Source organism: Phallusia mammillata, chromosome 7 (genome assembly GCF_965637545.1).
Source record: "Phallusia mammillata chromosome 7, kaPhaMamm4.hap1.1, whole genome shotgun sequence".
Taxonomy (NCBI): domain Eukaryota; kingdom Metazoa; phylum Chordata; class Ascidiacea; order Phlebobranchia; family Ascidiidae; genus Phallusia; species Phallusia mammillata.
The window spans coordinates 12,800,190-12,821,009 of NC_137258.1; the positions used below are offsets into that span (position 1 = coordinate 12,800,190).

General features: G+C 37.0%; 2 protein-coding genes across 11 annotated transcripts; one reads left to right on the forward strand and one right to left on the reverse strand.

Annotated features, from left to right (window-relative positions):
* Positions 1-1,801: 1,801 nt before the first annotated feature.
* On the forward strand, positions 1,802-20,232 carry LOC145237075 (ubiquitin carboxyl-terminal hydrolase 40-like). Of its 9 annotated transcripts, XM_080099798.1 has the most exons (29): positions 1,802-2,188; positions 2,258-2,381; positions 3,487-3,619; positions 4,578-4,712; positions 4,824-4,983; positions 5,233-5,324; positions 5,481-5,609; positions 5,682-5,886; positions 5,959-6,106; positions 8,320-8,441; positions 8,718-8,882; positions 8,975-9,296; positions 9,353-9,476; positions 14,026-14,163; positions 14,371-14,469; positions 14,541-14,694; positions 14,775-14,891; positions 14,990-15,194; positions 15,693-15,856; positions 15,925-16,002; positions 16,060-16,224; positions 16,825-16,966; positions 17,167-17,279; positions 17,395-17,605; positions 17,663-17,771; positions 18,896-19,039; positions 19,094-19,301; positions 19,357-19,592; positions 19,653-20,232. In XM_080099798.1, the coding sequence occupies exons 4-29, from the start codon at positions 4,609-4,611 to the stop codon at positions 19,795-19,797; spliced, it is 3,999 nt and encodes a 1,332-aa protein (XP_079955924.1). In that variant the 5' UTR covers positions 1,802-2,188; positions 2,258-2,381; positions 3,487-3,619; positions 4,578-4,608; the 3' UTR covers positions 19,798-20,232. The 9 variants fall into 9 exon arrangements, with proteins under 9 accessions (XP_079955924.1, XP_079955923.1, XP_079955925.1 ...); XM_080099797.1 differs by lacking the exon at positions 1,802-2,188 and having other exon boundaries at positions 2,205-2,381; XM_080099799.1 differs by lacking the exon at positions 1,802-2,188 and having other exon boundaries at positions 2,205-2,381; positions 3,510-3,619.
* Positions 10,195-13,488, reverse strand: LOC145237078 (uncharacterized). 2 transcript variants are annotated; one of them, XM_080099811.1, is made up of 2 exons: positions 12,348-13,488; positions 10,195-12,229 (listed from the first exon to the last, which is right to left on the reverse strand). In XM_080099811.1, exons 1-2 carry the CDS (start codon positions 13,057-13,059, stop codon positions 12,192-12,194), a joined length of 750 nt encoding a protein of 249 aa, XP_079955937.1. In that variant the 5' UTR covers positions 13,060-13,488; the 3' UTR covers positions 10,195-12,191. Both variants share the same exon structure in this region, with proteins under 2 accessions (XP_079955937.1, XP_079955938.1).
* Positions 20,233-20,820: the final 588 nt, after the last annotated feature.

Sequence of the window (20,820 nt, forward strand, 5' to 3'; positions counted from 1 at the left end):
TCTCAGACTCGGGCTGATTGTTTGTTGTCTGCTCATGTTTTTGCAATGCGCATACTTTGGGTTTACAGTTTTTATCGGCACATTTTATTACATTATTAAGGTCGACTGTGGAAAAATACAGCAAACAACTGTCACACATTAGTCAGGCATTTTTCATTTTTAAAATGAATTGTCACTTATAACAAGGAAAAGCACTGTTAGTCTACAATGAAGCATATAGGCTGAAGATTATTTTACACCGCAAACGTAAAAGCATGGAGCCATTAATTAAATATTAAGCTGTTTCGACCCACAAGATGAGATAAGGTCAATGATAAGACCCAAAAGGTATAGGACGAAACAGTATGCATGCACTGTTTACAGCTTGTATGTACTTAAAAAAAAACTAAAAAAAAAACTTAAAATTACATTCTTACTTTTCGGAGTAACCAATTTCTAAACACAAGTCCAGTGTAAAATTCACATAGAGGGCCTTTCAATCCAACTGATTGTCAAGCAAAACAGGCAATGTATGTTTTACGCGTAAATGCGGCTTGAACGGCGCGAAATCGACCAAGAACTCGAACTTTGAGGAGTGTTTTACAGCATATAAAATTTTATTTGTCGCAAAATTAACACACAACTTCACTGACCAAGAATTAGGGCTATAATAAAACAACATTCATAAAAACTTAGCCCTACACTACGAAATCACATTTTCTGGGTTAGTTGGTTCGACAGCCCCCATTGGCCCGATCCAGCCCACCAAGGCTCTTCTTTTACTATACTACACGTCAAATCTAAAAAAACTGCTTTGTCGAAACCAAACAAAACTAGTGTTCAGGCGCCAAACTTCGTTGTGTCGAGAGTCGGGCCAACGTTGGTCAGGCATCTTGTGCTTTTGAAAAATGATTCTGAACTTGAAACTGAGTTAAATTTTACCATCAAAATCTAGGGTAAGCAAGGAAAAGTGGTTTCAACTTATACAAAAAGGATGCACAACAGACAATACCCTATATGCTCAAATAACGACAAAGAAATTGTAACTTGTGATGCCCTACTACAAGCAAATAGCCATTCTAGTAACAATTGAAGACGTGCCGTGGCGACGCAATAATAACGTCATTTTGACGATAAAGAAAAAGAACAACGCTCTGGTGTGATCATGTCAGTCAATTCTTCCTTGTTTCTGACACTCAAGCACTTTTTTTAGCACCACGACATATTCTGAGGAGGCGACCTCCCCTTTCCCCTTCACCTCGCCCCTTTGGGTCCCTCACTGACCTCTAGTGGTAAAAAAACATTGGCCGATTTCGCTCAATAATAATTAGTAAAATCTCGAATCTAAAACCTAAATCGTACATGGACGGAACCGTTCAACCAGAAACAGTTATTGGGACAATTCCCGTGATCTTCAAAACTCGACACAAGGATAGCGCTGACGCTTTAAAACAATACAGGTGTACAGGTGTAATTTTGTTGTTGGACGCATTGTCAGTTAATTGGGACTTTCGTGGTTGAAAACTTTCATTGGCCCACCAAATTGTTAGATATGTCAACTGTTAACCCCACATCAAATGTTAAACCCCACTTTTGGAACGATCGAACAACTCAGTCTAAATGAATTCAAAACCCAGTGTATAAACCCTAGGCCAAACAGAATCAACCGTACTTGTACACAGTATTTCACAGAATATATATTTCGCCAAAAAGTTTTGGCATCGTCAGTTCTGTAAGCGAATACAATACTGTTATAAAAGCATAGTAAAACAGTAAAAACAATAAATAAACATCCAGCGCATGATACTACCGCGTGTTCGCTAAATTCGTTTTCCACGCATTCCCCTCAACCCAATTACTGTCTTATCTTTTTCTGTACCTCCGCTTTTTTTCTGTTTTGCAACACACCTGCAGCATACTTGACAGCCCGATAGTAAACAGTGCGGCGTTCACTCTGGAAAGTTTCTTCACCAGTTGCATGTTATTCTGGTAGCTTGTTTTAGTATTTTATTGTTTTTACTGTTTTACTATGCTTTTATAACAGTATTGTATTCGCTTACAGAACTGACGATGCCAAAACTTTTTGGCGAAATATATATTCTGTGAAATACTGTGTACAAGTACGGTTGATTCTGTTTGGCCTAGGGTTTATACACTGGGTTTTGAATTGTATTGATGTAAGAACAGTAATCACCGGAAAACTGCTACTGTGGGTGGATTTCATTTCAAACTAGATTTTATTTTTCAGTCTAAATGAATTAACATTTTGCCGGCCAAGGTTATTTCGCAGGAAATTACCGAAACAGGATTGGAACCCACAACTATGTGAGCATAAGGCGACTAAGCTATAACACTTGGTGTGGAAAATAAACGTATGTAGACAAAAGTGCATAAAAAACAAGGTAAACGAAAAAGCTTTGATGCTGGTTTCTTATGAAGACCCTGGTGTCAAACAAATACACAACACAATACATCAAACTCGCCCCATACATTAATTAGAAACAGAAGCAGCCTACTTAACACAAAATCTTTACGAAAAAGTAAATATATATAATAACTTAACATGAAAATTTTTCGGTCGTACAATCTCTTACAATCGTATTCCCTTTGTTGTGTTAAAAACGTGTAAAGTGCGAGCTAAAAACTGAATTATAGCACAAAAACTGTAGACATTGCCGTTAGAGATCATTTAAAAACACTCTTTGGTGAATATGGTGAATAAGTTGTGCGTTTTTGTTTTGTTTTTTATTCATTTTTAAATTTCGTTCCGTACTGTTTTTAACGAGGTCTTTTAAAGCAGATGTCCGCAAATAGTGGGTCGCGACCCAAATTTGGGTCGCGAGACCTTCCAGTCTGGGTCGCAAAATATTTTAAATTTTCCATGAATATACCTAAGCATCGCATCTATAGTATTAATGAACTTTCAGCTTTTTTAACCAAATTATTATTGCATTGTTACATATGACTACGTAACTGTTACATGCAGTCTATGTAACAATGCAATAAGTTAAGCGTACCTCCGCAAGTAGTCATGCTTTTCTGTTACCATTTTGCTGAATAAATACAAGAAAATAGCAACTGACAAAAGCATAATAGCAGTCTTAGTATTGGTATCTGGTTGATCCGTATTTTCCACAAACTTACATGCTAACAAAATGCTTGGGTCGCGATAATTTAGAGCAATTTTTTTAGGGTCGCGCCAAAAAGTATTTGCGGACCCCTGTTTTAAAGGGTGCGGCTGCTGCGTCTAATAATATTATGTCCTTTTTTGTAAAATTTTTGGCGTTGGCTCATTTTCAACCGCGAGGATTTTGCAGCCGTTTCCCGGTTCCGTGGCGCTAGTGTAGTGTTTCCGTACTGCTATGTACCATTTTCATGCCCGGTTTCCAAATTAATACAATACAATATGTGCTTGGCTTCACTTCACACGCTGTGATTGGTGTAAAATTTTATGCATGACTGCAAAAAAAATTTATGGGGTAAGTCCCAAAAATTTTTTTGGACCAGATGAGAATATTTCAACTTTCAAGATTCAACATATTTCCCAAGGAATAAGGATCAACTCTGATGATGATACAATTAAAATGATTTGTTGTTAACAAGAAACAACCTGTTAAGGGCACACTGGATTGTTAAGAAGGTTGGTATATAACTGTTGTGAGCAACTTAGGTGTTCATCCAAAGTCAATGTAACGTAAAGTCTTGTAATTTCCTCTTTTGAAATTTCCTTGAAGGAGCCAGCAGATTAGCTACAAACAGATGAAATCAGGGTGGTGCCTAGTCAAAGTACATTAGAAAAAAATTGTATTATCATTACCTATTGGGGTTGGGTAAATTTATCAGCTGTAAGAATAACAACAAAACTGTCATGTATTTTCAATTTTAGCGAACAAGTTTCTCAAATGCACATATACGGTACATATGCAAAGAAAGCTTACTTTATTCCTGAGTTGTTAATTTTTGTCTGGATATAAAAAAGTCAATACAGTGTAAAAAGTACACACATCCAGTCTGCAGAGTGTGGCAGCAGCACATGCGATTATTTAAAAAAAAAATTTGAATGCCAATTTTGGAGGGTTGCACGCGGAAATTTCGCACGAAAGGCATTTAATTGTACTGCCTTGACCTCTTTTACTTGTTTTGCGCCTGCTGAAATTGGCCTTGCACGCGAACTTACGGGTCGTGCATGTGCGCACATGGGACATGTTGGTCCTGCACGCACGAGATCTCGTCGGGAACTGCCATGTTCTGCAGACTGGACACACATTTTAGCAAAAACTGTTGTCGTAATGTAAAAATGTTTTACACAGCTGTCACTACATAACAGAATGTGACCTTATATTTTCCTGAAGATTGGCAATGTACACACACTACTACAGAACCTATGCGATTAGCAGGATTTTAAATAAAGCATATTGCCTCTTGTAGTTGAAATTAAAGTTTGTAGGTGGGACAGATTGTACAATAAGTAAATCTATAGTCCAGCTAACAGGATTACAACATATAGGTGTATCTGATGTGATACCTTTTCAAATAGTTGTGTTTATTTAAGTTTAAAATGTTTGAATCAAATTGCTACAATTTTGTATTTCCATAAGGGTGGAAACAGAACAGAAGTTTATTACTGGTATGTTTGGAAACTTGTTTAATGACAGTATGACTGATAAAAAGGTGGACAACAACACAGCAAAAACAGTTGATGGTCAGATAATAGAACAACCTCCTAACAGCAGGTACATACACAATTTGTGTTTTAGTATGAAATAAAACTTTGTTTGAAAAAAGCAGTAATCTGTTGTTTGTATTGTAATTATTGAAAACGCAATGTTTTATATTTGATACAGGGAATCAAGGAATCTAATTGGGATCAAAAATCAAGGAGCAACATGCTACCTAAATTCTCTACTCCAAACACTCTTTTTGACTCCTGAGTTTAGAGAAGCACTATTTAAACTTGGTCCTGAAGAACTTGGAAAGATATATGACAAAGACAAAAATGCAAAAGTAAGCGAAGGTTGTTTACTTATGTAATAATTTGACAATTACCACATGCTGTATTTCGAAGCAAAGTATTCATTATATTATTTATCTGTAAAATAGACCTTTAATGTAATGTTTTCCTACAGCTTTGTTGTTTTCAGGTGTTTTAGGACACAATCGCTCTTGTAACTTTACCAATACTTGTTTGACAGCTGATAGTTCACAATTCATAACTTGTAGCTTGTTTGTCCCTTAATTTAGCATTTTTTGTAGGTTAGAGTAATTCCTCTTCAGTTACAACATTTGTTTGCAAGGCTTCTCTTAATTGATCAAGATGCATGTACTACAAAAGAACTGACTGACAGGTTTGTTTGTAGAATGTTGACATCAAAAGAGCTGCTAGTCTGTGATATAAAAATGGCTTATTCATCATGAAATCTGTCATAAAATAAAGTACTTTGTGTTGCAACATGTAAAGAGCTCCAAGATAAAAAAAAATTCCAAGATTTTTTGCTCTTTAGTTTCGGTTGGCAAAACAGTGAGCAGTTTCAACAACATGATGTGCAGGAGCTCAGTCGAATACTTTTTGATGCTTTGGAAACTTCACTTGTTGGAACTTCAGGGTCTGACTTGATTCAAAATCTGTTCAAGTAAGTAGCATGCAACAAGACATTTACAGAATTTTTAAACAGTTTAAAATGCTTATTTTGGAATGTTTTTAGAGGGAATATCGTAAATCAAATAAAGTGCTGTGTTTGTGACCGTGTCAGTGAAACAAAGGAGGAATTTCTGGACATTACAGTGTCTGTGGTGTCTGAAAACAGTCTTGAAAAATCTTTATCCAATGTGTATGAGTCTCAGGAGTTAATGTCAGGAAAGAATCAATACTTTTGTGAACAGTGCAACCAATTAGTAAATGCCCAAAAGGTAATTTCATTGTTTGTTGATCAAAGCCATTTAAAGTTAGTATCAGGATGTTACTTGAATCTGTTTATTTAGGGAGCCAAATTGGAAAGCTGTCCCCCTATTCTCACCCTGTCATTGCTGCGATTTAACTACGACATGAAAACCTTTTCAAGGTATAAGGAGACAGGACATTTTGCATTCCCTGTTAAATTGGACATAGCAAAATATTGTAAAGACCATGGTAAGTTTGTAATAAATTTAAGGTTAGATATGTGCATCATGAAAATTTTATGGTGACCCTTCATGATGTGGACCTTCTTAATTTTACTTTACTTAAATATACTTTCAGTGGGTTTTGATTACATTTTGAAGTTTGATGATACTGTCATGTCATGGAATAATAGGTGATGTTGTCAATTTATATTCCCCAAATTAATTTGATTTAGTAAACTTAACAAATAATTGTTGGCAGTAAAATATTTGATTGGCAGAAAAATATATGGTAGTTTGGGTTATTGTGTAAGGGTAGTAAATTTGTGTGTTCCAGGCCACCACAATTACCAATGACAGTTTCCAAAAGAGACCAATTTTCAAAAACTAGTTAAATTGGCCAAAATTTGGAAAATCTAAAGGGCTACTCCAAAATATGCAATCTATGCAATCTCCTAAAAAAACTAATTAAGATGTTGAACGTTAGGGCTATTAGGGTCAGAGTGAGGGTTTGTGATACAAATAATTTAATAATTTAATATCAGATGCCTTTTGGGCCTAAGTTGTGTTAACATGCGGTACCATACAGTATTTAGTACCACTCTCAACACATATGAGATAATTAGGCCCAAACTGGGCATCTAAAACTAATTATGGGTCCCCTTCCCTGAAAGGGACACATTTTGATTTTACTCGATTTGTTTGTTTGTTTTCTTGTTTTTTTCTTCCCTGAAGTTTGTCCACCCTCCTTTGTCATGAAATGTTTGATGGATTTGAATGAAACTATCACAGATGGTAGATATAGTTATGCAGATGTGCCATCTGCTTCGTTTGACTTGATAACCCCAGTATTCACCCCGCTAGCCCCAAAAATGTAAAGCGTTTTTGTATGTTGCTGCGCACCACAAACGAAAAATTTCTGTGGTGTAATACTGTAATAAAGGCAACTGAACATATGGTACTTGTGTTTGTGCATTATTGGTTGGACGTTTTTGCACATGGCAACAGAGGGGTGTTAACAGCCTTATGACGTCAGAAGCGTTAACGAATGTTGCTTATAACACCTCTAGTGGTCAGAATTGTAAACATTGTCCGATTTGGATACAATTTTACATGTCTGTTCATTGAGTCATTGTGGTTTCATATTTTATACTTTTGGGTGTAGAACCCCATCAGTTACCCTACCAACCCCCTAAAATGGGTGAGTTTTTTAAACAGTGTCAGAATTAAATGAAATTTTGACAGTTTACAGAGTGTGCTATTTAAAGTTGTCGATTGTTGTGTTCTCCCCTGTGGCCCCAATATTTACCCCACTAGCCCCCTAAAATGGGCCAATTTTTTAAACAATGTCTGAATTGAATGAAATTTGGACAGTTTGTAGAGTGTGCCATTTATAGGTTTAGATTATTGTGTTCAACCTTGTAGCCCTATCATTTACCCCCCTACAATTGTGTGCAATTCGCCATTAATAGGAGCTGATTGTTGTGTTTAGCCCTTTTTCTCAGATAGAGAATAACCTTAAAAAATGTGTGAATGGAATGAAATTGGAATGGTTTGCATATTTCCATCCATACAGCATATTTATTTTTCTGCTTGCAGAAACAACCAATGTTATAAAAGACAGTGGCTGATATGGGACCCAATAAAAAATATGAGTAGGAAATATATTAATGTTTCAAAATAGGTTATAGTGTTCATACGTTTTATAAGTAGATTGTATAGATTGCGTATTTTGGAGGAGCCCAAATCTAAATAAAGACTTTCCAACTAGGGAGCAAGATCAAGACAGTGGCACCACCAAATCTTTTCATAATGAAATTTTCAGTGGTGTCCTAGTATTTAACTGGACAGCCTGGTTGTATTTTTCAGTTGATGCTGCATTGTCTTTTATAAATTTAATCGTGGCAAAGATTTTTTTAGCGTTTTGATTCACTTTGCTTGCCACCTATTATCCAGTCACAAGCTATGCGGGGCATCAAAAAACAAAAAGGCTTTATATGGCTTTTGTGTATAAAGCGAGATTCCAGTTATTAAATTTATACATGGTTGTATGCTAAAGCTAAATAAGGAAAAAGGAAAATTTCACTGGCAAGTTAATGTATGTTTTGAGTTCATCGAATACTAAGGGACACCGAAAAAGTTTTATTTTTAAAACCAGAAAAATTTATCGAAGAAAGTAACTTGAGAGTTTTACATTGCTCTTATTCAGATTCATCTATTTTTGACTGCTTTCTTGTTTCACAGATACATCAGTAAGCACAGAGTACACATTGTATTCAGTTATTATCCACAAGGGAAGTGCTCATAGAGGACATTACCATGCATACATAAGGGATGTAGATGGACTAGGGCATTCTGAGATTCCTGTAAGTTTAATTGTGTTTTTTTAATTTACTTTAAATTACCCAATGAATAGGCCACATTTATCTTCATCACAGTTGGCCAAATATTTTTTGTTCAAAAACTTTTTTTTTAAAGTTATTTACTTTTGGGACCTACTTTTAGACATACAATTGTATACAATTGTATTTGTAACAATGGTAATTTACCTTTTCACACTTTTTACACACATAACTAAATCCCTTAAATTATTTAGTTATTTAAATAGCTTTGGATTGGAAACAGTTTGTCTTCGTGTTTAGGTTGCTGATTGTGATTATGAGCCAAATTTCTCTTTCGTACCAAACCACAATTTGCAACAACTTCCCAGGAAATGTGACAAAATTGAGGAAGAAATTGGGCCTGAAGAGCTGTTGGCTTGTTTAATGTCTGTCAGAGGAGCTATCAGAATTTCTGAACTAGGAAGGGTGAGTAGCAAAATGTTTTACAATTATTTCAAGAAAGTGTGGTGTTAGATTAAGAAATCAATAAATGGCACATTGTTATTTATATTGCACAGATTCTTCATGAGGAGACTGGAATAACCTGGAGCAAAAAGTTTCGCAAGCAATATGGAACAATGTTGAAGTTTATAAGATCCTGCACACAGACCTTTGTCCTTGATTCCAAGGAGCAAACTGTTTCACTTTGTGATTCCTCTAGATCTACACCTTTTTCAACAAGGCCTCCGTTAGATACAGTTCCTGAAGAGAGTACACAAGACTGTACCAAAGCCTTAAATGGGGAAAACCTACCATCACCAATTCCAAATGGAAATGATTTTACTTTTTCAAATGACAACAATGAAACATATCATGACTGCACTGATGTTATTGCTAATGGTGAATATTATTGTTTTCCAATCTTTTTTAATAATAAATATTTGTTTGCTTTTAAGGTGATTTACACAGGATTGGTGCATCTTGGTTTAATGTAAATGATGAACTTATTAAACCAATTTCAGTTCATTCAATTCCTGATCAGTTTTCTGGACAACAAAGTGCATACATGTTGTTTTACAGGTAATGGTTATGAAGTAAACATAATTTTTTGAACAGTTTGATTTTCAAAAGTTTTGACTTTACAAGTCAATTTAGGGGTCCAGCAAGTGGAGCTATCTATTAAAAAAAATTTGACAAGGACAGTTATAAATAAATCACTATCTGGTCTAACCAATCTTTCTAGCTTTATTGAACATTATCCTCTGGTGCATAAAATAGTACCTGCACATGTGGTCCCATCTGGTACCATGTTGTATTAATGGCCAACAATGTGTTAAACAGGGAGGTGTAGCGCTACTATTTCTGCGCCTAAGGTTCAGGACGCTGCTCTAACGGCTAGCCGGTAAAACCAATAACTAGACCGCGCGCTACTCTTAATTCTTTTGCAAAACAGTAACAAAATATGCAATATATCCTTTGTTCTTATTATAAAAGCGGAGTAAAATAAGCACGGTTCTCGACAACACAATCGGGCCAACGTAGCACTTAAAAACACGATGTAAAAACGGACAAATAGATAAAAGATCTCACAAGCCAAAAAGCACGTTCTACCAAGGCCGACCAACCAAGTCTCCCTCATCACATTTTCACAGCCCTCACGTTAGGGAGCCAGCCACGAGGAGAAAACAGCAGTTATTCTTGAGGCAAATTAAGCAAAGTCCCGAGGATGTTCGTAATTAGGGACACGCGCAGGAATGCCAAGGCAACGCGGTGGGTTGCATTCGAAACGAACAGGAAATAAAACAAAATGAAAGTCTGTTATGAGAAACAAATATACGCAAGGTAGGTTGAGAAACCTACGTAAAAAAAACAACACCAATGGTGAAACACAAACAGAAAAGACGGATAACATATAGTGACAGTGCAACAACCAAACATAGTGCCGGGACAGAAAACGAATAAACAAAGGTAATAATGTTCGCAACATATGGAAATGAATCGCGTATGACGTATGTCGACGAACCAACAAACCAAAGCAATAACAAAACTGTTCAATAAACCAATAAATCATATTACGAGAAAAGGAAAACATATAGTGACAAAACAACAAACTAAGCAAGTGGCAAAACAGTGCAGTAAAGAAAGTTGTAATTTTATTCGTAACACACCCCCCTTCCCGCGTTGTTGCACTCCCGGGCAACAAAACTATGTTTCGCCGTTACAATGGGTTCGTTGCGTGCGTGCCCTAAGACGACTTGCAATCGGGCCGTCATCAGTCGAATCGTCACCACACTCTATCGTAACGTCACCTTGTGCTTCTTCCGCAACCGGCAGTGTTACGAAGCACGTGACGAGAGGTGGATTAATGCTTTGTTCTCCTGGTGATTCCTCTTGAGGCCGGTCTTGTCCGCCGACGTCTTCCCATTTCGCACTGCTGGACTTCAATCGATTGAAATGTACGGTCTGCTGTCGACCAGCGTCGTCTTCGATAACATAGTTCACCGGAGGCTTGATGTCGGTAACGCGGAAGGGCCCTTTAAATGGCATATGGAACTTGCGACAAGTCCCCACTGGTACGGCGGGATTAGTCAGCCACACCACGTCACCAACCTGATGCGGTTCACCCTTGCATCGGCGATCATAATGGTCTGCCATCCTTTTCCGCTGCCGCGTTAAAATTTCCTGCACCACTCCCTGTGCCAATTGCAATCTTGACCGTAGTCCTTCTACGTATGCTTCAGGTCTCTGCGATTGTGTTGGTGCACCCATCAGGTCGGCTGGCAACCGAAGAGAATGCCCATTGAGTAGATAATGTGGTGATATCGATGTACTTTCGTGCGCGCTTGCGTTGTATGCCGCCACCACCGCTGACAACGCTTCGTCCCAGGTTCGAGGATCGTTTTGGACATAGCTGCATATCCAGTGGCTTTGTTATAGTCGGTGTTTATTGAAAAAGGCATGGGGTCGTCCTCGTCATCACACTTCACACGACTTAAGGCATCAGCGTTGGCATGCCGTTTCCCTGGGCGATGTACAAGTTCGAAGTCGTACTCAGCCAGTTTCTCTATCCATCTGGCACACTGTCCGTAAAGCTCACGGGATTTCCATAGCCAACGGAGGGATGAATGATCGCCGTATCTGATGCGTCTGTGTCGAGGACGAAACTTCTATTAAAATCCGGGTGCTGCAGGATAGGACCAGTCGTCAGTCGGTTCTTTAACTCCACAAAGGCGTCCTGTTCTTTATCAGTCCATTGGAACTTTACCCCCTTTTCCGTTAACCTGTGAAGTGGTGCGGCAATCTCTTACTATTTCTTCTACTTTTCTTTTATCATGAGGCGCCATCCTCCTAGGTGGCTGTCTTACTGGTGGATGATCGCCCGTGTCAATGGTATGCCGGACCAGGTCTGTACGGCCCAGGCTCCCTCCTTCGGTCGTAAAAGCTTGTAGCTTCGCACGCACTAGATCGAAGACTCGATTGCGTTGTTGTTCGGTTATGTGGTCCCCAACTTCTATATCTTCGAGCACCTGGCGTTCCGAGTTCGCGTATGTGGCCTGTTGGGTTTCGGACCTCAGTGTGTGCAGGAAGAGTTGCTTGCTGAAACAAGCACACGTCAGCTCCTTTCAGGTTGAATCGCGAACTCAGTAGAGGTAACGTGCAACTCTTGCTCCAAAGTGTTCGGTTTCCGTAACATAGGTTAAAGTGGTTACGCTGCAGGAAATCGGTAGAGTTTTTCACGGACGCTGCACGTTTCGGCGACATGCTGCTGCTTTGGACAAGTTTCCTCTCTTTTCTTCACCACCCGGGGTGACGTTGCAGATGGCCTTGTTGCGCTACGAACAACCGGAATTAAATCTTTGCTTGTTTGTCTGTTTGGTCTGCCCATTGTACAACTTCGAACCAGGTGCTCTCGTGAACCACACGCAAAACATGCACGTATACTAGGCTTACCGTTCCTTGTTGGTGCAGTGCGGTTGTACCTATCCGGTTTTGTACATATGTCTGCCCGAAACTGAACAATGTCCGCGCGCATGGCGTCTAAATCGCGTCTGAAGGACGACATACACTGTTGAAGGTTGGCGTCAATCCGCTGAATGGCATCTCGAACTTCTTGGGTCTCCGGTCGCTTTTCCAACCCTGAGACTGGAAAACGCAAGGAGGGATTTGGGGGCCCGGCGCCTATGGCGACCTTTGCTGCAGCGACAAACTCTCTGGACTTTACGTTGCGCACAACGTCAGAAGCCAAACTTCGATCAGATAGCCCCTTGACAAGCGCCAGAAATAGCACTTCGTTCTTAACGTGGGCGTCTTCTGCCTTAGGGTACCCTCTATCGGCCAGTGATTGCAGTGCATATACGAAGGCCCGTGGGGATTCGTTTGGTTGTTGTACCCTATCCATAAGATCGTGGCGCAGCACTTGGCCGTGGTTAAAATCATGTTCTTTTGCTTTGGATACCAATTCGTCAAAGGAGTACTTATACACATTAGCACCATCAGTTAAGTCCCACAAAAAATCTTTGTCGACGTGCGTAAGCAGTAAATGTTTTTTGACTTCTTCTGTCGCTTTCACGCTTGCACAATACGAATTAAAAACTTCAATAAAACTATTAAAATCATCACCGATCATAAATCGGGGCGGGTTCATACACACGTTCAAAGCCATGAAAATAAAATCAACTTACTTGGTCGGCAGTGAAGCGCGCGGTCGTGCGCGGCTGCAGCGTCCTGGCGTGCTCGCCAATTTGTAGCGCTACTATTTCTGCGCCTAAGGTTCAGGACGCTGCTCTAACGGCTAGCCGGTAAAACCAATAACTAGACCGCGCGCTACTCTTAATTCTTTTGCAAAACAGTAACAAAATATGCAATATATCCTTTGTTCTTATTATAAAAGCGGAGTAAAATAAGCACGGTTCTCGACAACACAATCGGGCCAACGTAGCACTTAAAAACACGATGTAAAAACGGACAAATAGATAAAAGATCTCACAAGCCAAAAAGCACGTTCTACCAAGGCCGACCAACCAAGTCTCCCTCATCACATTTTCACAGCCCTCACGTTAGGGAGCCAGCCACGAGGAGAAAACAGCAGTTATTCTTGAGGTAAATTAAGCAAAGTCCCGAGGATGTTCGTAATTAGGGACACGTGCAGGAATGCCAAGGCAACGCGGTGGGTTGCATTCGAAACGAACAGGAAATAAAACAAAATGAAAGTCTGTTATGAGAAACAAATATACGCAAGGTAGGTTGAGAAACCTACGTAAAAAAAACAACACCAATGGTGAAACACAAACAGAAAAGACGGATAACATATAGTGACAGTGCAACAACCAAACATAGTGCCGGGACAGAAAACGAATAAACAAAGGTAATAATGTTCGCAACATATGGAAATGAATCGCGTATGACGTATGTCGACGAACCAACAAACCAAAGCAATAACAAAACTGTTCAATAAACCAATAAATCATATTACGAGAAAAGGAAAACATATAGTGACAAAACAACAAACTAAGCAAGTGGCAAAACAGTGCAGTAAAGAAAGTTGTAATTTTATTCGTAACAGAGGTTTGCCCAAAAGTCTACATTTTCTTGGCGTTTTTTTACTATTTATAACATTGTATGAAAACAGGAGAAAGGACCTACAGCGACCAAAGGAATGTTGGGGTGATAGGTCACATAGGATTCCTCAACATATTTCGAATATTATTACCAAGGAAAATGAAAGGTTGTCACTTTGGAGAACAACTTATGAAGAAGCAGTGAACAGGTATTTGATTACAAAAACTATTTTTACATAATTTCAGTTATTCATACTTTAAACATAATTGTTAAAGTATTTTTTTAAACTGTACGATTTTTTTATAAAGCACACTTTACTCACACCATATCATTTACAAGTTGTTTATTTCCATACATTTTCAATAGTTAAATTAGTTTGTCGAGATTCTGTGTCTTAAAGAACTTACCTTCACAGGCTTGACTTGCATATTCATATTGAACAAACATGTTGTTTTCAAAATCAGCTGATTTTGCCAAATGACCCATCAGGTTGCTTGATACATATTGACCGAAGGTTGGTGCAAAGTTTCTAAAATTTGTGCATTTGGGTTCCTCAATTTCCAACCAATCAATTTTTTGTTTTAGGGAAAATATTTCTACGCTGGTAACAAATATCAATGATTGCATTCGAAAAATTTTACGAAGGAAACGGAAGCAAAGGCTTAAAGTATATCATGACTTGACTGAACAAACCTTTCAAAAGCAGGATGAACAATACTCACATCTGCACACCATAAAAGTACAGTGGAAACTTAAAAAAAATGAGATTCAGATATGTGGGCGTGTGTAACCCAAATATCCTAAATCTTGTCTTTAAAGGTGTTACCACATGGTGGAATTCATTTGTACGATTGTGTGTCTGAAGAAAAAACTATCACTTTAAAAGATGCCAAACTAGAAAGTGATATGCATCTGTTTTTTTGGAATGGCAAATCGGTTTGTGTGTTATATTTGTGTACAGTAACAGGTTTAACTGCAGATCCTGGGTAAAATGTTAAACCAATGAGATAATCTTTAATACAATTTGTGGCCAGATCTTTAGAAAAGAAGTGTCTTGTGGATATGATTGGGAATCTGTTGCTGTAGTGTTGCAATGCACATTAAGTGAAACCTGCCACTGTAAATTTAAATTTGCCATCAAACATGACATATGCTTGGAAACTGTCAAGTTCTATGCAAGCAAGTTTTTACATGTTGGGATTGAGGAGATAACTGTTGAATGGAAAACAAATATTGTTGGTTGGTGCAATATTTTTGCTATAGTTTGTTTTTATCTCTATACCAGGGGTTCCCAACCTTTTTACAATCTCGTACCACTTAGGCGCTCTTTACTGCCATGCGTACCACTTTGTACAGAACAACTAATTTGATCGAAATATATTTATGAAGAATAATATTGGCCTACTAAAATAACACTGAAGCACCACAACTAAATTTAACGAGATTTTGGTGTTTGTTTACTGTCCACCTATTGGTCGATGCGCGGTGTAAATTTGCTAACAGCGCATCGAAAGTCATTTCTGGGCGCACCCAGTTTTTGTGAAAAAAAACGGAAGCTACTCGCGTACCACCTGAAAAACCTTCATTAATTTGTATGCCCACATACTTCAAATTTTTGTATTAATTTCAAAAAATTTCTGATAAAAAGGCTTGAATTGGGTAATTAACAAAACCAGAACTTCCTGCGTTTTTCATTTTATAACAGGATTTTCTGAACACTTGTTTTATCATTATTAGACGAAGAAGGCTTGAGCAATGATGTGTACATTAATTTAAATGAAGTCAGTGGTGAAACACTCCAGTATGAAGAAATGTTTAGAGCGAAAGTAAAATCACTTACAGAAAAGTGTGAAACTCCCCAGACATGTGGTGAAGAAAAGGAAACAAACATTCACTTGAAGGTTTATCACAACTCTTGTCACAAATAAAAAATTTAAAACTTTTGCCAACTTGGTTTACTTGTCCTCAGGTTCAAAATACAATTTTAAAATGTGATGAAGAAGTTCTAAAAGATGCCATCTATACTTTCGATGCTTCAATTGAAATGGTAGTACTATGTGGCAAATGTTTTCAATATCTAATTTAAAGTTAATTTTTTTGGCAGACAATTGAAGATTTAAAGGTTTTCATTGCAAAAACACTTCTAATTACACAAAGCAGTGAGAAATTCCGGTTGTCACTGTTGTGCAATGATGAAAAGGTGCCCATGCAAGAAAATCTCACTTTGTCGAGTTATGAAATTTCTGAAAATGACTTGCTAGTTCTGGAGGTAAGTCCTTACTAATGGAAAGAAGTATTTTCCCCAAGTGTATTTTCTTTTCACGCTTTTAAATGAAACCTTAATGCAGCAGATATCATTTATTTTTTATATTTTTTAAATGCATGGCCATTTACACAGTATCTAACATTAGAAAGCATGGCCATACTGATAAAATGCCAGTTAATTTTTTTAATTTACAATCCATTTTGACTTTATTTAATAATGTAAAACATTTAAAAACCACAAATTATTTTACTTGTGGAAACTGTTACAACTATTTGTCATTTGAAAAGGCTCAAAGCAACATTATTTTTGGACTGTAGAAAATTACTGATGCACATCAAACTTTTGAAAAATCACACTGTAACTAGGTGCACTTTATATGCATGTAAACATTGTACATGTACAATGCCAGTAAACATAGGGAGTCAATTGAACTTAGGTAACAAATGTATGTCTATTATGAAGTACAACAAATGATATTTGTTGTAAATCAATGTAAGTAGTACAGTACATATAAAATACAAATACAGCATAAGAAAACCTCCTTTCCAGTTTCTGTTGTGCAGTTTCCTATTGAATCAAATGACTTTTCTGTTGTTAAAACAGGATTTTCGTGCACCATCTATGAACCAAATTGTTTTATTTGTAAAACCCTTGTTGGAAAATGTTTTTGTTGAAGTTATTGTGGATCAGACACTTGACATGTTTCAGCTGGTGAAAATTGTTGAAAAGCAGTTGGATATGAAAGGTTTAATTTATATATTTCGTACAGTTTGTGGTCCTTCAGTGGCATTTTTGACTGTTAGACTTTTTTTGGATCTGATTTTCTAAGTTTTATGCCAGTGGAGAAGATTACAATAAAATTGCCATACTACTATTGTTTAAACATGATGGTCAATATTTTCAAAACCTTTTTAAAGATGCAATAATATTGGTATGTTTATTTAGATAACGAATGGCATTTGTGTCGATCCAACTGTTATGGAGAGAAGGTGACAGTTCTTAACAAATTTGATGAAACTATTGTGATGTTGGGGATTGCCAATGGAACTTACTTAATGGTATTGCATATTTGATGTCTTTACTTATATCTAAAACTAATGTGGCATATCTATATTGTTCTGCCAACTATTAATCTTGTAATTAAAATAGTATACTTTGGTCTTTATATTAAAGGTTTGCCCTGGAAAATTGTTGAAAGATGGCATGATCTCAATTAAATTGTGGTGGTATCCACCTCCAGAGATGCTGTGTGACCTAGTGACAAACAATGAAATCTCGTATATCTATGACAGCATAACAACAAAATCAAACACTTCTTTAAACAACTCTCTGCCACTGCTTGGTCTACGAAAGTGGAAATCTGTGGACAACATTGATTGCTTAGGTAAATATCATTTAAGTATATTTTTCCAGTTTTGGATTAGATTTAAGGTATTGTTAGCAATGATTTTAGGTCCCCTTGAAATGGGAAATGTTGAAGTGAGCAAGGATGGAAATTTGTTTGATTTGAATCTTGCTATTAGAAATGCTCTGCCAGAGAACTTTATATGGTATGTTCCCAAAAAGAATTTTAAAAATAAAACTTTTTGTTTGATAAATAACTATTTAATAAGTAACAGACGTTTGAAATTAAAAGCTGGATAATTTAAAGCAATAAACATTAGGGATGTGCCAAAACTGCAAATGTTCTGTTTGTCCAGCACCGAGCATCTCACGTTAACGCTCGGTGCTTGGCCGAGCACACTCGGGTGCATTATGACATCATAAACATTCCCTATTACACGCAAGTTTTAGCATTACAAGGTCGCTTACGTTACCAGCGGTGTATTAAGCTGTACAGGCCCCTGAAGTACATGTTTTTCACAATCATAACGCATTTAAATAAACATTCATTTTTGTTTCTGTATACCCTTTCAAACAAAATGTTCGTATGTTAGCATGAATATGTAAATTTAGTGCTCGGGTCAGTTTGTGCAACTGCTCAGCGATGCTCGGTACTGAGTTCGGGTTCTGGCTCGGCTCGGCCCATCCCTAATAAACATTGTGTTTAAAACATTTTCAACAACACACAAACACTGACACTAGTAATATAGTAAAGTAACAAGTCATGTTTCTGTCAAAACTATGTTTTAAAGATATTTTTGATCCTTTTTAATAACAGTAATTACTCCTTAGATCAGGGATGCACTCGTGCCAAATGTGGCATGCAGAGCATTTGAAAGTAGTGCTTAATTTTTTTCAAACATTTTTGTCTATTATTTTCTGTAGTTTCATAAACAAGTTTACTTACATTTGATGACATAAGATTATTTATAATGGGTCTTTTTAATGGTATACATATTGAATATTTGGAATTGACCCAAATCATTTGTAGTGAAATTAGACAAGCTTCAGTTTCTTCTTGGAAACTGTAGAAGTGTAACAAACTGCAGTGATGTTTTTCATGCCCAAGAAGGGCCAAACAATTGTCAGATAAACTATTCCAGGTTAGCAAATAAATTACCAAACATTGGCATGCGAATATATTTAAAAACCAAAATTGGCATGGTGGTGTTTTCTGGTTGGACACCACTGCTCTACTAAACTAGGTAAAAAAAAAAATTTTTGGCCAAAAGGTTTTGTCATGTTAGTTTATGTAAAGACATTTCATGAAATAACTGAATATAAATAACAGGACAGGGAAACCAATGAGAATAAGAACTGTGGAGAAATCAGTTTTGTCAAGGATTTTACCAACCCAACCTGAAATGACTTTAAAGCGACTTAAAATTCAAAATTCTACACAGCTTGCTGTACAATTTTCTGACGAGGAGTTAAGGTCAGTGTCCATTTTACCTTTTAGTTTGAGAAATACTTACTCTTTATTTGTCAGCAAGGATCAAGTTGCACTGAACATAGTTTTTCATGTTCCTGGAACTCGTTTATACACACAACCAGCAGAATTAATCTGCAATTGCAATCCATCCCAAGTGATACAAGAACTATCAAAGATATTGGGTATCCCTCACAGTAACATCAAGGTTGCTAAGAAAGACTGTGAAGGCAATTCTTGGAAAATTCTTCAAATGGAAAATGTTGCAGTAAGTTCACCAAAAAAGTAGTGTAAGTATTTGGTTTAAGTTGTTACCTTTTTAGCGCAACAAACATAAGAAAAAGGGAGGCAAATCAAATGCCAAACGGAAAAGCACTGTAAAGTCAAACAAAGATGTTTCCATATCACTTAAAGACTCTGATATTATTGGAGTAAAAATTCTTTCTGAGGAGGAAAAGCGTTTTACAGAAGACATCGGTTTAGATGATTTTGACACTGATGATGACATACAGAAACGGAAATTCAAGGATAAAGACCAGAAAGTTATTGCATCAAACAAGTTAGTACAATCTTAAATGTTTATCATGGAAAATTGTTGATGCTTTCTTGTTTTCTGTAGATATTCATTTCTTTCTGGCAAGGACACTGGCAAAATAACAGAAAGAAAAAGTCAGAAAAATAAAGAAGCTCCTCTTAAGATTCATGTGCAAAATTTTGGGGATGGGGAATCGAGTTTGGATGAACTTCCATGTTCTGAACATTAATGCGAAATATTTTTTGAATTTGTCTTTGGGTTGATCTGCTAATTGTGTTTTGCAGTTTTTTGTTTGGTACAGTTTGGTGCAATTTTTTTATGCAAAGTGCCATTTTCTATCAAGTTTCTCCTGACCATATATGTACCCATTTTGACATATGATTTGTGTTAATTAGCTTTGGGGCCAATGATTTAATTAAGTGCTGTGTTTTATTTCTATTTATGAAATAAAGTTTTATATCAAAACTTAAAATTCCAACTTTTTTTCTCAATAATAATTTGAAAGAGAAAACAGCAAATACAAACAAGAAAAGACACATTATCAACCCTGCAAGTTTTATGGATATGTTCTGATCTTGGTAGCGGAAGTTCGTTTAGCAGTGATACTGTAATGATATAACTTTGCATTGATTAATAATATTAAAAAGTTTCCCGTTTTTTTACATTCATTTGTGGTGTAAGTTGTAACGAAAATATTTAGTAAATTTAGGAAGATTTTCGATCGTTTTCTGTCCCGCCGAGTATTACAAAAACGCATTGTGTAGTTACATTTGTGGGATAATTCAAGATCAACATACATTGTGAGGTTCGGTTGTAGGCTACGCGACTACGCGCACGGTAAAACTTGTACCACGTACACTTGCTCTACTTTACGACATATGTTGTTTGTTTGTTTGTACAAGGTAAAAGCATTCAAATATAGCAATAACGCTATGGGCCACCGTTCTCGAATAAATTAAGTTGCAGCAAATCATAATCAGCTAACTTGCGACACAAGATATTTAAGTTGCAGCAGATAGCTAACCTGCAACGAAATATAGCTAAGTTGCGGCAACTTTAGCTAACATGCAACGAAACATAGCTAACTTGCGACAACTTAGCTAACTTCTTAATTTATTCGACAACGGGACCCCATATAACACTACGATGGTGAAACCTGTAGTGTATTTCAAATTGTACCGTAATCGAATATGAATTGCCCCATGCCATATATGTCTGACACCAGCAGTCGACATGATGAAAAATTATTTTT